At 29.0% G+C, this 15,017-nt stretch overlaps 3 protein-coding genes across 3 annotated transcripts; all 3 read right to left on the bottom strand.

Moving 5' to 3' along the window:
• Positions 1 to 4,413: 4,413 nt before the first annotated feature.
• LOC108341127 (uncharacterized) lies at positions 4,414 to 7,207 on the bottom strand. The gene is made up of 7 exons (XM_017578771.2): positions 6,655 to 7,207; positions 6,358 to 6,576; positions 5,841 to 5,927; positions 5,585 to 5,731; positions 5,035 to 5,061; positions 4,832 to 4,927; positions 4,414 to 4,733 (listed from the first exon to the last, which is right to left on the bottom strand). The coding sequence occupies exons 1-7, from the start codon at positions 6,901 to 6,903 to the stop codon at positions 4,533 to 4,535; spliced, it is 1,026 nt and encodes a 341-aa protein (XP_017434260.1). The 5' UTR covers positions 6,904 to 7,207; the 3' UTR covers positions 4,414 to 4,532.
• Positions 7,208 to 8,050: 843 nt separating this feature from the next.
• LOC108341839 (histone H2AX) lies at positions 8,051 to 9,006 on the bottom strand. Its single transcript, XM_017579493.2, has 2 exons — positions 8,599 to 9,006; positions 8,051 to 8,452 (listed from the first exon to the last, which is right to left on the bottom strand). The coding sequence occupies exons 1-2, from the start codon at positions 8,794 to 8,796 to the stop codon at positions 8,231 to 8,233; spliced, it is 420 nt and encodes a 139-aa protein (XP_017434982.1). The 5' UTR covers positions 8,797 to 9,006; the 3' UTR covers positions 8,051 to 8,230.
• Positions 9,007 to 12,014: 3,008 nt separating this feature from the next.
• On the bottom strand, positions 12,015 to 13,973 carry LOC108341549 (histidine-containing phosphotransfer protein 1). Its single transcript, XM_017579221.2, has 6 exons — positions 13,874 to 13,973; positions 13,645 to 13,775; positions 13,478 to 13,546; positions 12,685 to 12,756; positions 12,392 to 12,464; positions 12,015 to 12,221 (listed from the first exon to the last, which is right to left on the bottom strand). The coding sequence occupies exons 1-6, from the start codon at positions 13,934 to 13,936 to the stop codon at positions 12,186 to 12,188; spliced, it is 444 nt and encodes a 147-aa protein (XP_017434710.1). The 5' UTR covers positions 13,937 to 13,973; the 3' UTR covers positions 12,015 to 12,185.
• Between the last annotated feature and the right edge of the window lie 1,044 nt (positions 13,974 to 15,017).

Below are 15,017 nucleotides of genomic sequence, written 5' to 3'. Positions count from 1 at the left end.
TTGTTTATAGGATTATGATCTAATTTTTGCTGATTAGGATTTTTGGTTGTAAGAGAATTTCTGGTTTTTTTTTATTTGTTTTTCAGCGTCGGATAGGTCCGGTCCAACTTGATTTTGACATGTCAAATGCGATACATTTCTAATTTTGTTGAGAATATTATGAGTGTAGTTAAAAGAGTTGAAAAAAAATAAACATTGAAACTAAGAATAAGGTACAGATAAGATAATGTTTATTTATTATTCGATTTGTAATAAAGAAAATATCTGTTATTTACACGTTATTTTTTGAATATTTATTTAAAAAATATTTACAGATTTTTTTAGACTATAGGATACTTAGAGATATTTATAGGTATTTAAAAAATATATTTTATAAATTTCTAAAATAAAATTTAAGTAAAATTAAAAAATATAAATTAAGTTTTAATTTTAATTAAATTTAATCTAGTAAATTATAAATTAAATTTTTGAATATCCGTGTTATCTTATTTTCTTAAACACGAATATATGTTTGTAATTAAAAAAATATTTTATAAATTTTTAGAAAAATTAAAAAATATATAATTTATTAAATTAAATATAAATTAATTTAAATTTAACTTAATAAATATAAATTAAATTTTAATGAAATTTAATTTAATAAAATATAAATTAAATTTTTAATTATAATTTTTTATAAGTAACTAATATTTACCTGAAGTTCATAATAACATGTTTATTAGATCCGTCAATTTTGTCCCTCTTACATGGTTTGGTCCTAACCCACGTGCATTGGGGTCAGAAAAATCCACAGGATCAAAAACCTCTCGTAGAAAAAGTCCACGGGCCAAAATATCTTCAAAAGCCCTATGGGCTAGGACCAACCCATGGGTCTTTTTTTTAGAAAAAATGTTCATTTTGAATACAAGAAAAAATATAATTAACTCCTAATTTGTTACAAAAATAGTTACTATAGAAAATAAATTAAAATTTTTATAGGAGGAGAGCTCTATAATCAAGAAGTAAAAGCAAAATGACAATATTTATTGAGTTAGATTCTCTAAGTATATAATTAAAGGATCATTTTATAAATTTGAAATTTAAATATTTAATTTCGTTTTTTTTAGGTTATAAGTCAGAAATTAACTTTCTATTTAAAATTATCGTAATTGAAATTTAAGAGAAGATTTTATCTAATTGAAGCTCTTAATTTAAAAAAAAATGAGGCTTCTTTATTTTTTTAGAAAGCTATTGAAAAAGGAATTAATTAGGGTTAAATATGTTTTTAGTCCCTCACCTATCATCTGATTTTAGATTTAGTTCCTTTTTTAAACTTTGGTACATTTTCATTCTTGTCCTTAAGAAAACTGTAATTTCTCATCCTCAAAAACTAACATGGTTAAAATGAGGCTGAGCTGACCACGTTTGATACGTTTGAAAGATCAAAGTGTACCAAAGTGTGAAAGAGGGACGAAAAATAAAATTGTCTGATAGTTGAGGGACTAAAAACATATTTAACCCAATTAAATATAAATGATTTTCTTTTTCATTTTATACTCAACAAACCATGCTCATAACATAAATAATAAATAAAAAGAGAAAACTCATAAATCTTGTGCAGGCTGTAGTTGTATTCGCCCATAGGATTCAATCTTGTCGTACTACTCACTCAATATGTTTACATTTTAAATGTCATAAATATAAACATACATTTATGTTATGTGTTCTAATTGAAAGTTAAAAATAAATTATTTAATGTGTTAGTTAAAGAATTGAAACACTATAACATTTGTCATTCTTTAGTACTTTTTGGTCTATTTAAACTTTTCATTTTTTTTTTATAATTTTTTAAGAAATTAACTTTCTTTTTATAACATATCTTTATGTGATTTTGAGAAAATATTATCAGAGAGAAAAAAAAACAAAATAAAACATAAGTTTAATTTACACATAAAATATTAATACTATTTATGATCCAAAAATTTTAGATAATAAATTTTTGAATTAATTTTAATTTTAAATAGTTAAAAACATATTGAGTGATATTTTAGAAGTCGAGGAAACAAATCAGTGATTCTTTTTAAGAAGTGTAAAAGCAGTTCAAATATTAAATCAATTTAATATGTTATTATCTCTCTTTGGGGTTATTTTGATATTACTAATTATATATTTTTTTTTAATAATTGGTGTCTGCAATATAAGACATAATTGTATTAAAATTGACAACAAAATAAAGCATTTTTATAATATTTTAGTAAAATAAATTTGTAATACTATTTAGTTGTATAAAATTAAATGTGTGATTTGCAATTGTTTTTAATTATTTAAAAAAGTGGTTATTTAGAATATTAAATATTCTATTAAACTATAATTAATTAGTTTTATTTAATAATTTGAAATAAAAAATCAATTACATGAATATAAAATTTAGTACTTTTAATAGTTACTATGAAAATGTTGAAGTTTAGTTTCCAAAAATTTTTTAGTGGAGCTAAACTCACCTTAACCCTGACCCTAACCCCCTTGAAAGGAGGCTTTGGGGGTTGGGGCTTTTTTTTGGCCCTATTTGAGGGGCTTCTTAAGAGGAGGCTTTTTTAAGAGTGGGTTAGGGCTAGCTCCGGACTCATGGGTCAAATTAACAGCTCTAATGGTTATAAATAGGTAAATTACGTGTGACCTATTATCTAGAGTATTTATTATTCACAAATATCAACTATATGTTTGTAAATTTTATCTAAACATATTCACGAGCACATGTATTTTGTCAGTGAATAACATACTCAGATAGAAAATACATACCACCTGAGCCAATAATAACATGTCTTCAGTAGTGCCCTAGTTTGTGACAATTGAAGTAATGCATAATAGATTTGTCGAAGTTTGCCCTTCCTGTCCGCATTGGAAGAACTTCAAGGCTTGTTCCTTGTTTGAGATATTCATCTTTTGTTCATGCACTAACAAACGACTTTGTAATTTATCTATAGATAGAATACTAATGTCTTCTCAATTGAATAGACCACATAGTTGAATTGTTAAGTTATAGAGCATAATATCTTTTTCACCACTTTTGAGTCACTTTTATTTTTCACCATTAGCCTTCATCTTGTTTGCAATTGTAAGTGTGTGAATGAAATAATCATTCACAATCTCTCCAATCCTCATGTGGAGTGTTTCAAATTCCTTTCTCAATGCATGTAATTGAATGCACTTGACACGCGTGAAACCTTTCTGCTTCATAGAGTTCCATATGTCCTTAACAATGTCCTTCTTAAGAATCGTCTCGAGAATGAAACAAACAATCTTGAAAAAGATAATGCATAAAAGCAGTACATTACAAAATCTGTGAGAGATGAAAAGTTGGGATGGCTTGTTTGGGATCCAACTTGGTCTATGCAACAGTATACACATATCTCTAACGCAACAATATACACATATCTCTAACTTAGGAGGTGGGCAAGAGTACTCCAAATTCATTTGATAAACATGTATGTCAAGCTACATAGTCGCGCACTCATTTATGGTCATCAACTTGCCAATCTTTTAAGGAAGGAGGTGGAAAATGGAAAGAGAGCAAAGATAGTGGCCAAGTTGGTCAAACTTAAGAGGCAGGTAGTACGTTTTGCAGCCGAGAAGAGGCAAAGGAGATGAAAGCCAAGAAAGCTTTGGAGGAACTTACCTTGACCTATACTGAGAAGGAAAAACACTCTCGAATGGATGATTGAGGAGTTGCTAAAACTTTAAAAGTATGTTATATCTGAGCATGAAGAAGGCTTTAAGAAAGTTCCCTAGACTATTGTTTATGAGTGTTTCAACATAAACAAGAACCTTCATCAAAAGACATTAGTCCCTATCGACAAGATCACCAAGCTTGATGTCGTTGATGTAATGACAATGTTGTTGATGCTAGTGAATTCTACAAGGATGTAAGCGAGAAGTCGTCTTCTTTTAGTCCAAAGCCTTCTCCTTAGCCCGTGGATGTCACAGGAAAACCCCATGTATATTAGAGTTGTTAGGAACTATATATTGTATGTAATTAGGTACTTTATTACCTGTCTTTTGGACTTTGTTGAACTAATGTTTAATGATTTTGATATATGTATTGTCATTTTCTTGTCAGCTTTGAATAAAATCTACTTCGTTTATATTACTACCAATGACTTGTAATTTTGCCTTCTTGTGAGGTATTTTATCCTTGATCAAGATAGATCTCGGTAGGAATTACCAAGCGAAGCTTCCTTGACTAACCATTATCACGTTCACTCTGCGAGAGTAGCGTAGCTTGACATGGGTCTACCTTAGTCGAGATGAATCTCAGTAAAGACCGTTCGAATAGTCTTCCAAAGATCAGCATGTTCTTATTAAGGTTCAACTTTGACCGAGATGGATTTCAACATGGACCGAAGATTAGACTCAGGATACAACTTGCTCAAGATAGAAGTGAAAGTAGATATTCATTCACATTTTTCTCTAGTAACGGAGCAAGACAGAGACACCAAATGAAAATTTATAGAAATATTAATCAACATATAGAAGGGAATAATCAAAAGCTTCGATTAAAGATCTGAAACATCGATAGAGCTCTCTATAATGTCAATGCAGGTTCCAACAGATTTTCCCATTGACAAAGCCTCAGCAACCTTAGCTCGAGCTGCTTCATGCCTCCTCAAGAGCAAGACCGTGTTTAGCAAAGACCATCTAACTTGAGAATCTGCCTTCTTCTGTGTGAAGCCTAATCCCTTGAGCAGTAAATCCAACTATTTACATTTAACAAAATTATAATTAGTAATGGCAATGCTATGTGTAAGCTTTCTAATTGTCATGACTAAGAAAGTAAGCAAAAAATTGCATAAACCTTTCTTATGTCATCCAGACCTCCTTCAGAAAATCCATATATGAGATACTCCGTAGACACCCCAGCCAATGCTATACATGAAAATCTGTTCAATGTCTAAAACCAAGGCTGTGTCACATTACTAAATTTTGTAACGTGCAGAATATCTATTTAAGCAACCTTGTAAGCACTGAGAATTAGAAGTCAGTGAGATAGCAACATACTGTAGCTGATACTTTTCCTGTATTAACCTGTATGAAGTGAAAAGCGCCACCAATCAATAAATATAGTTGTCAACTAAATACAAATGTGATTCTCTGGATAATCAAGCAGTTTGATGAGTAGAAAATGCAACTGAAACGGTCACTTAAAGACAGACTTACAGGTAAATTGTGACAGTTCAAAGTCAAATTACTACGACATAGTCATGCAACGCCAGATTCTCAGTTGTTACTCTTGCTATAAATCTTTGTTATATGATTTAGTTTTTAGAAGGAATTAGGATGGGAACAAAATTCTCTCGTTAAACTTTTTATTGGACGGGAGGGAAAGGAATATAAAACATTTCAAGTGTATTGACTATAATGATAAACATCTTTATTTACACGTTATGAAATCCAAAATCATAAGGATATAAAAGCACATTTTTCTTCCCTTCCTCTTAACTAAACAAAATGTCTAATCAAAATTTCTTCCCTCCCGTTCTTTGAGCCAAAGAATTCCACAAAAGCAATTGAACTGCGTTAAAATATAAGGGGGAAAAAAGCAGCCTACTTCTTCTTGAAATTCAAAATCCACAAAGGCTGTGCCTGCTTGAATATTCAGAGATCCCTCCTTCTGCAGAGCATCCAAACTAGAAATAGAATATCCCTTAGGAAGTATTCCTATCAGATAAGCAATTAAAAAGTGGCCAGCTTCATGCTGCACAGTTAAATTTCGACATGGTTACTTAATGGTCACTAAGATTATGTAAGTTAATTGAAATAAAATTACTTGTAAGTGTGCGATAATAGAATGGCATGAATCTGACTTGAATAACCCTATTGTGGTATTTCTGACTGAAAGTGTGACCAATTGTATCAACAACCAAGCTACCAATACCTCCACCAAAAGAGACCTACAGAAGAAATTGGTTGGATGAGCATGCGATGCAATTCAATTAGCATGTCAATGAAAAAACACAAATATAATGAAGATTGATAGACAAACTTGGTCCAGAATTCAACAATGCAATTCCTTGATACTTACAGAAAATAGTAATAAAAGGTCTGCTATTGGCAATATATGACAATTAGGTTAACGGAAATAACACTTTTTATTCATATGCGTATTGGAAACAAATCGAAACATGGACACAGCATATCTAAGGAGGTTAAACAACAAAGCATGAGAAAAGAGAATAAGCTCCCCAAACAGGAAAATGCAAGAGTAAGCAATTGGTTGGACCAGCAGAAGATACAAACAAGCATAGAACAAATCACTCTTCTAGAAAAACTTCACTTCATAAATCTGGTGAAATGAAATGATCTCTAGGTTAGAGTAAGTACCGCGTCTAGTGTCCATAGAAATAGCAACCCCAGTGATATATAGAAGATTTGTTGTGGGGAAATTCCAAAGGCATTCCATGCAGCAAGACCTCCTAGAATAGTAGCAATCTGAAGATTTCTTTCTATTGAACCAAGAGTCGTGTCCACAGGCGACAGAAGAGACAAAGTTTCAATTCCATTTAGCTTCAATTCATCCAAGGTGTAAAGCCTTTGAGGCACCTACAGAATAAGCATAGAGAAAGATTATCCAAAAAGCATAGAAAATTGAGAAGAAGCGCAAGAGGACACAAGGCTAACCTGTCTGGCTGCACCGAAGCATCGAAGCCCACCAGGCTTACCCTGCAAATCCTTCACAAGTGCCAGCGCTGCTCTGTCATCTCCCTTTGCTAGCTCCTCGTCCACTTTCTCCAGCACTTTCTTCCTAGACACATAAATGTTGGAGGAACATCGGATTCTTACCCTAAACTCACAAGTTCTCGGTTTGAGTTGTCCATGGCACGGTGTCAGGACCACACCCACACGCTGCATCAAACCAAAACCTACCATTTCATCGAAATTATTAGGATGGCTGAAATGAAATTACCTCTATCTGCGTGTTTGATTGTTTTCGACGGACTCAACTTTGAGGGTCAGTGTTCCAATTTTTCATTGCATGCCCTCTTCACCACATAAATACAAGATAACCAATTTTAAAATCAAGAAACAATTTTCCATCATGTAACCAAGGGTTACTGTTTATTATACAATTGGGATAAATTGCAAGATTTTCTTAAACATCAATGCAAACGAATAAACCAGATAGAAGCAAATTAATGACTAAAATATTCAAGAAAAAATGTCTTCGTTTTTTAAATCTGACATGACGACGCCGTTTCCAACAGAATGACGTTGACGCCTTTTAACAAAGATCGATTTAGACCCTCTTGCCTTTTGGTTGCGAAATACACTTCAAATTTCATTAATTTGATACTATTGTTCAATAATCAATTTTATATTTCATTCCCCGTCCATTGAGTATCAATTGAAAGACCGCCAAAATGCGCCTAAAATACTTCCAAAATCAAGCAAAAACCTTTTCATCGTGTCTAAGAAAATGGAAATATGCAACGAAATTTCGCTAAGCACTTTCCCCACTAGTATTCATACATAACCTCCGTTGTTGCACCTACCAGAAGAATCTAAAGTCTAGCTGAAACTGAGTGTTGCAACTCGCTGACACAAATAGTCCTTAATATGATGAAATCATTGGGCAATATGACGTAAGCTTATTTTCAAAAGACAACAGTAAATGCTGAAAGTATTACTCTGCGACAATTAACAAAAGGATACTAAAAAACATGAAAACCAGTAAAACCAAATGTCAGCCCTACAATCGAATGCCACGGATGAATACAACGTTTCACCAAGGACATTCAGGCATGAACACTTCCCACAAAGCATAAGGAAGAGAGGATCAATTAAAAGATGACAATATAAACCCTTACTGAAAAAATAAAAGAACCACAAAATCGAAAGAGTTAAAAAGGCTCGCTCTACTTAAGAATCAAAGCAACCCAGTTATTTTGGCGAGACCCCTTAATCATCATTCCACATTCCCTAATTCAAAAACAATACGGGAATCTATTGCGTGATGCCATTACGTTTAAAACAGATGGATTCATAAGGCGATATTATAAGTATCAACAATAGCTCATTAAAACGACCAAAAACACCAATTTTCATTTCTCATATACATCCAAAAAGACATACATCATTTAGCTCATCGGACTGAGAAACACTTAACCTCTCGAGAAATATATAGAGATAAACGAAACCAAGTATATTACAACCAAAACGAAATTAACCTATTTTTCTAAAAAGAGTCATTAAAACCCTAAAACTCTTGAGAGGCAGACCCAATTTCGCCTTTCCCCTTGCCAACCTTCTTGGGAAGAAGAGTTTGATGAATATTGGGCAACACACCTCCATTGGCAATGGTGACAGACCCCAAAAGCTTACTCAGTTCCTCATCATTCCTCACCGCAAGCTGAATATGCCTAGGAACAATACGATTCTTCTTGTTGTCTCTGGCAGCATTACCGGCCAGTTCCAAAACCTAAAAAAATAAACAAATAACAGATTGTCAACAAACAAGTTACAGAGAAATTCAAGATTTTAGGTCAATCAGAACCCTAACAAACAAATCAATAAGAAAAACAACAACCGATTAAAAATTAAAACTAATCAAGAAAAGAAACCAACCTCTGCTGCCAGATATTCAAGCACTGCAGAGAGGTAGACTGGAGCACCGGCACCAACACGCTCAGCATATTTACCAGCTTTGAGAAATCGAGCAATTCTTCCAACAGGAAATTGAAGGCCAGCTTTCTGTGATCTAGAAACGGATTTGGAAGCCTTGGGCTTGCCCCTCCCACCCTTGGTTGAACCAGTAGAACTCATTTTCTAATATGCTTAGAAATGAAAACCCTAACCCTAGAATTTGCGATTGGGAGAGTGAGTTAGAAGTGAGGCAGAAGGTGTAGATGAGAGGAGATGTGAGTAGAATGTCATTATATAGGGCCCGATAATCCACCCTGACTGGTTGAAACGGTGCGACACGGATTGCCAAGGTGGCATCCCCACTGAGATTCGCGGGAAACTGCTTTTTCCATTTCAAGAATTTTTTCTACCCAGGCGCGTCACCAAATAACACAAATAATTAATTAGTATAAGTATATGTTTTTTAATTCAATGGAGTATTATTGTTTTAATTTTGGTTGAAAATGTTATAATAAAGTTTAATAAAAAAATATTGAGAAGAAAATAGATTATGCAATTAGTGTAAATTTTCACTGATATCTAATAGCAAGCAACAAAACAAAGGTATATAATAAGGTAATTGCTTATTTTATTAATGGTATGTACAAATTTTATATCATACAAAATAGTGTAAACCCATAAATGTATTAATTATCTATGTTAAAAAAGTAAATATACAAAAATTTCTCTTAATTCTTTTATAAGAGTAGTTGTATTTTCAGAAAGTTCACTTACTGAAAAAAACACAGAATTTAAATTAATAATCATGATTTTCAAGTTATATAAGGTTGTTATGAATGATTTGTAAATTTATAAACATTATTATTAAAATAATTTGTAATATTATTTTGGAAAATAAGTTTCAACTTAACTGAATGTCACATAAATCAAGTTTTTAAAAGTGAGATTTACAATATAAATATGCATGTATATATATATATATATATACCCAATTTTATCTTAATTTTTTTTTCCTTTGTTTTGATCAGGTTTAACTTTTTTACATTTGTCGTTTAACTTTTTTATAATTGTAAAAGTTAAAATTAATGATAATAAATAAAAATCAAAATAAAGTTTTTTTTAATTGTTTCATGATTAAAAAATGATTGATTTTTGACAAAATTTAAAAATAAAAAACAACATTAAGAAGAGGAGGAAAGTTTTACACCTAAAATGTTATGCTTGCATACTTTTATTTTCAAATATATATTATAATTTGTGAGATATTTTTGTGCACAAGTTTATAAAGAAAGTCCCAGAACATATTAGCATGAGAGAGTCTTAAAGTTAATACAGTTGATCTTCAAAATAAAAGTAAAAATTATATACAACCAATTTGTCTTAAATGTCACTTCAACATACATTAAAATGCTGTTAATCAAAATTATTAAATTTTAAAAATACTACCATGAAATATACAATAAATTTTGTGCCAAATTGAAATATTGTCTTTAAAGAGGCTTATCTAGTAGTGTTTCAAGTTCCAACTTATATGATGGAATTATTATGAAGACATTTTTCTTCTGAATTTTTTATTTCAATTTTTATATAAATAATAGCGTTTTTTTATGATAAATTGATCAAGTATAAAAAAGGAAATTATTAACATATAATCCATTTTTAAATAACATATATATATATTTCATAACGTGATTAAAAAATATAAAAAGCAAGAAAATCATATATAAGTGAAATGGAAAAAATGAGAATAATACTAGTGACTCATTTAAAAATAATTTTCTCTTTCTATTTAATTAATAATTTATATATTTAATCCAAGGTTATTAAAATAGGTTAAATAAAAAAATTGTCTTATCAGCACTGTATGATTAGATGGAACAACTAACTCTAATTTACCTTTGATAAAATTTAAACTTTATTTATTTTTACTGATTTACCTGAAACAAAATTAAATTTAATAAGATACATTAATATTTATATAAAGAAAAAATACTACTAAAATAGAAACAAATAACAAGCACTTTGAAAAAACAAAACACTACACCAATTTACAAAATATAAAGTTTATACATATTTAAACAAATGACAATCAGAATATGAAATATCTCAAAAATAAAAAAGAAATAATTAGTAATTTGGTCTCCTGGGTTTATGATTTGTTTGTTTTTTTTTACCTTAAGTTCTGATTTTTATAAAAAAAAATCTTAATTTAGTTTCTATTTTTATAAATAAAAAAACTTAATTTAGTTTCTATTTTTATAAAAGAAAATGTAATCTAATTTTTTTTATTGAATTGACATTAATATTGTTTAGAAATACCATATATAAAAAATTTGGTATGTTAAATTATTTATTTTAAAATATCATGCATGAAAATTGAATGATTATAAGATTAAAATTAACTATATTTTGACACTTAACAGTCTTAGATTTTAACATGGTATTTTCAAATAATATTAACAATTATTTAACATAAATGATTATATTAAATTTTGTTTATAAAAATAAAAACTCAATTGATAAAGAGCAAAATGAATTAAATAACTAAATACAAAAAAAAATTACTAATTAAGTAGAAAGTAAATAAAAAATAACACTTATACACTAAATAGATAAATTTTCAGTGAAATAATATATAATCCAAACTCCCTAGTTTCTTTATAGTTAGTTATGTTAACCTATCCTTAGTTATGTTTTTATTGATTTTAAGGGAGAACATTTTCACATACAACTTACTTCATGAATTGTATTGTTTTTTTATACATTGTTTAATGCAGCCTCCTAACAATTACTACACAATTCTCACTAGATAACACTTCAATCATGTGATTTTAATAATATTAATCATATATATTGTAAGAAAGAATTTTATCAATTCGTATTCATTGTACCATTTTTCCTTGCAAAATATGAATATTTTTATAAATTAGATTAACCTTTATTAATAAAATAGTTTATAAATGACTACTTCAATTATAGACATTTTAAATTAAAGAAAAGAGGGTAGGAATAATCTATTTCTGGTTATTGTGTAAATTAAGAACTCACACTTCAACTATACTAGAGAAAGCATAGGACATGTATGATAACTAAGTGTAAAAGAAGTCAATCCATCTTAGAACAATGATATGATAATATACATTTATATTTATTTAACATATTATAAAATTTAAATAATCATAAAAAAATTAATTTTTTATATCTTAAGAAAAAATAATAATATTATATTATAAAAAATTTATGTGTGTCAAAATATATATTTTTATTATAGTTTAACTTTCCTTTAATTAACTAAAATTTAGATATGCTTTTTGTTAGATGTTGTATTTTACTTAAAATAAGTTTCATACAATTTTTGGATGCCCACAAAGAGTGAGTTAAGCAATGCAACATGAAACAGACTCTGTGTCTTCTTACTTTGCAGATAAAGAAAGGGTAATATAATATTACAATACTGGAGACAGTGAAAAAGAAAGAGAAAATTACAACAGAATGTTGATGAAAAATGCTACTTTTATGGTTATTGCAAATTGAATGGAACTTCCTTGTCCCTTATCAATCACCATCTATTAACTAAGTCTCCTGCAGGCAACCTGCTGCTCCATCTACAATCACATAAGTAAAAATATAACAACTTTAGTAGAGACATGAACAGTTTTTTTTTTTTTTTTTTTTACATCTTTTATTAGGGTTTAATTGTTATATTCAGTTGGTGTAAAAGCACTTATATAAATATGTCACAATGCAAAAGTACTACATTCCTCCATTCCCTTACCTTAAACAGAGTTTCAAACTTGCTTTTTACCAAGGAACACTCCTGTTTTATTTCCTGTAAGATTTTGAGACACCTGAAAACCAACATGTATTTTCTATTTAGCATGTCCAAAGTTTAGTAAATAAATTTACAATGATATTTCTAGAGATTTGGTAAGACAAATAGAACTCTTTTATTTCAAGAAAGAATACTCTAAATATTAAAACAGAGAAAACTCTGTCATCTGCTAAACTTCAAGTGTATCAGTTAATCTACTCCGAATAAATCATATTGTCAAATCTTACAGAACTTACCCTTCAACATTTTGTTCCTCACAGTAGTTTCTGAAGGCAATGCAGACTTTCTGAACTCTCTGTGCACCAATGCTGTGTTTCCCAACAATCCAATAACTTTATCAAAACACTCATTTTGTGTGTGCAACTTTTGTGTCTAATCCTCAGGAGAGTATATTTTATGATAACACAAGGATGAAAAGTAAGCAAAACTTTGGTATATACTATATCAAACATTTGACACTCAGTCATATATGATTCAATCATTTGACATTCAAAATCATGGAAGCTGTAGAATGAAGATGACGAAAATGCTTTTTTTTTTTTAAGAATTTATTGTGTAATTGAGAACTATCTTTGTGTATTTCTAGGTTAATTCATTGCACATATTTGGTTATGTGTATGTGGAGATCATATACTCCTGGTAACAAAAACTACTCAATAATTTGTCCGTTAACATTAATGAATGATCCGATATTATGGTACGATATATTCAACTAATAACAATTTGCTAAGATAAATTTAAGAATTCTAGTACCACCTTAATAAATATATTTTAAATTTAATTCAATCTTACAGAAGTAATATGTAATATAAAGTTTGTCTCACTTGAACACAGTATATTTACTTTATCTTTATCTTGTAGTCTGTAAGATCTACAACAAATACATATTACAAAGGTTTGTATTATAAATTAGGAAAGTGAAATTTCAATTAAGAGTAATGCCAAAAGTACTAAGTGCATAAAATTTGTGAGTTTTTTACTGCTGAGTTTTAAGAAATGGAGAAAGTAGTGGTAAAGAAGTATTATCACCTGGAGCTGCTACCTTTCAATTGGTGAACATGAGCATCCACCCTTTTGAAATCAATGTTATCCTGTGCTCTGTTTGGGGAAGAAATCAGCATTCATTCAGAAAGAGATTCCCTAAGGCACTTTTTACAATGATCTGAATAACAAGGAAGAAACTGATGTGCCCTTACAGTGTCTTTGCAAGTTCATTGAGAAGCCTCTCTGCATCCTCAAAGAAAAGATTCACCACTTCAACCACAAACTCTGGGTTGCTTTCATCTTGAAGTTGCTTAAGCTGGTTAAACTGATCATCTAAGAAACCCTTTTCAAGGAAACAAATAGAGAAAAACCATAAAATAGATGCAGCAGTAACACAACATAGCTTATGAGATGTAATTGCTAATTGAATGACATACTTACCTCATCAAACAGGGAAGAAGTGAATTCAGCCAATTGTCTCTCAAGCTGAGACAAATCATACATTGTTGTTGTTGTTCTTTCAAACTTTGAACTTACAAGATCTTGAGCAATTATGTTGTCTTCCTTCTACTACCTAGTTTATATAATTTAGTAATTTTTGTTTTGCCAATAAACTTGTGTGTACAAGGTGTGGAATATAATATTCCATTATCATGGTAATTAATTTGAGTTTTATTAATAAAATATTTTTCTCTTTATCATATACTTATTTTGTTTAACTTAGAATGTGTTGCTAAGATTGGTGATCATAGTTTAAGATTTATTATTGTAACAGAAACTTAAAATGTGAATAGAAAATTCTTAAAAGAAAGAAATATTTTCTTTGAGCTAAAATGATTATGCTAATTAACACATTATTTATTATATATTCTAATTTTGGTAAAATGGTTATATTAATTATAACTTTTCTTTATTATGTATTTTAGTTTTTGAATGAATAAACAACTTTTTTTTAAAAAATAGTTCCTACCATTAAGCTAATTTTGTAACTTTTATCCTTCCAATTTTCTTACTGGATAGTGTGAGACTGGTAATAAATATTGTCAAAAATTTATTTTAAATTTATTTAATTTGATTAATTCATTATTTTTTGAATCTACTATCAAGTATTCTAATATTCATTAATACAAGTTAATTTTAACATTTCAATTTTAAATTCAAGAATTTAACATGATAAAAAATGATTAATTAATTTTAATTTTAATGTAATTATATTATTTCTAGCATCGAAAATATAAATAAAACAGAGGTAAAATCTGAAAATATTTTGATTAAAAAGTATATTCCAATTTTATTTCAGTTTTGCAATTGTTAAGTAATATAAAAATAAAATAACAAATATTAATTTGTAGTCTATGTGTGCACATATATAAACATATTACCTTAATGCATTTTTATATTATGAAAATTAAGAGAATATATATATATATATATATATATATATATATATATATATTCAAATGCGTTAATCAATATCAAATATATTATTAATTAAATTAATAAAAATCACTTTTTGACAAGTATACCAAATCGTTCAAGTAATACAGTGAATTAAGTTAAGAGTATCGTTCTTCCCAAAGAAATT

Source organism: Vigna angularis, chromosome 6, assembly GCF_016808095.1.
Source record: "Vigna angularis cultivar LongXiaoDou No.4 chromosome 6, ASM1680809v1, whole genome shotgun sequence".
NCBI classification, from domain to species: domain Eukaryota; kingdom Viridiplantae; phylum Streptophyta; class Magnoliopsida; order Fabales; family Fabaceae; genus Vigna; species Vigna angularis.
This window is presented reverse-complemented; position numbering and strand designations above follow the sequence as displayed.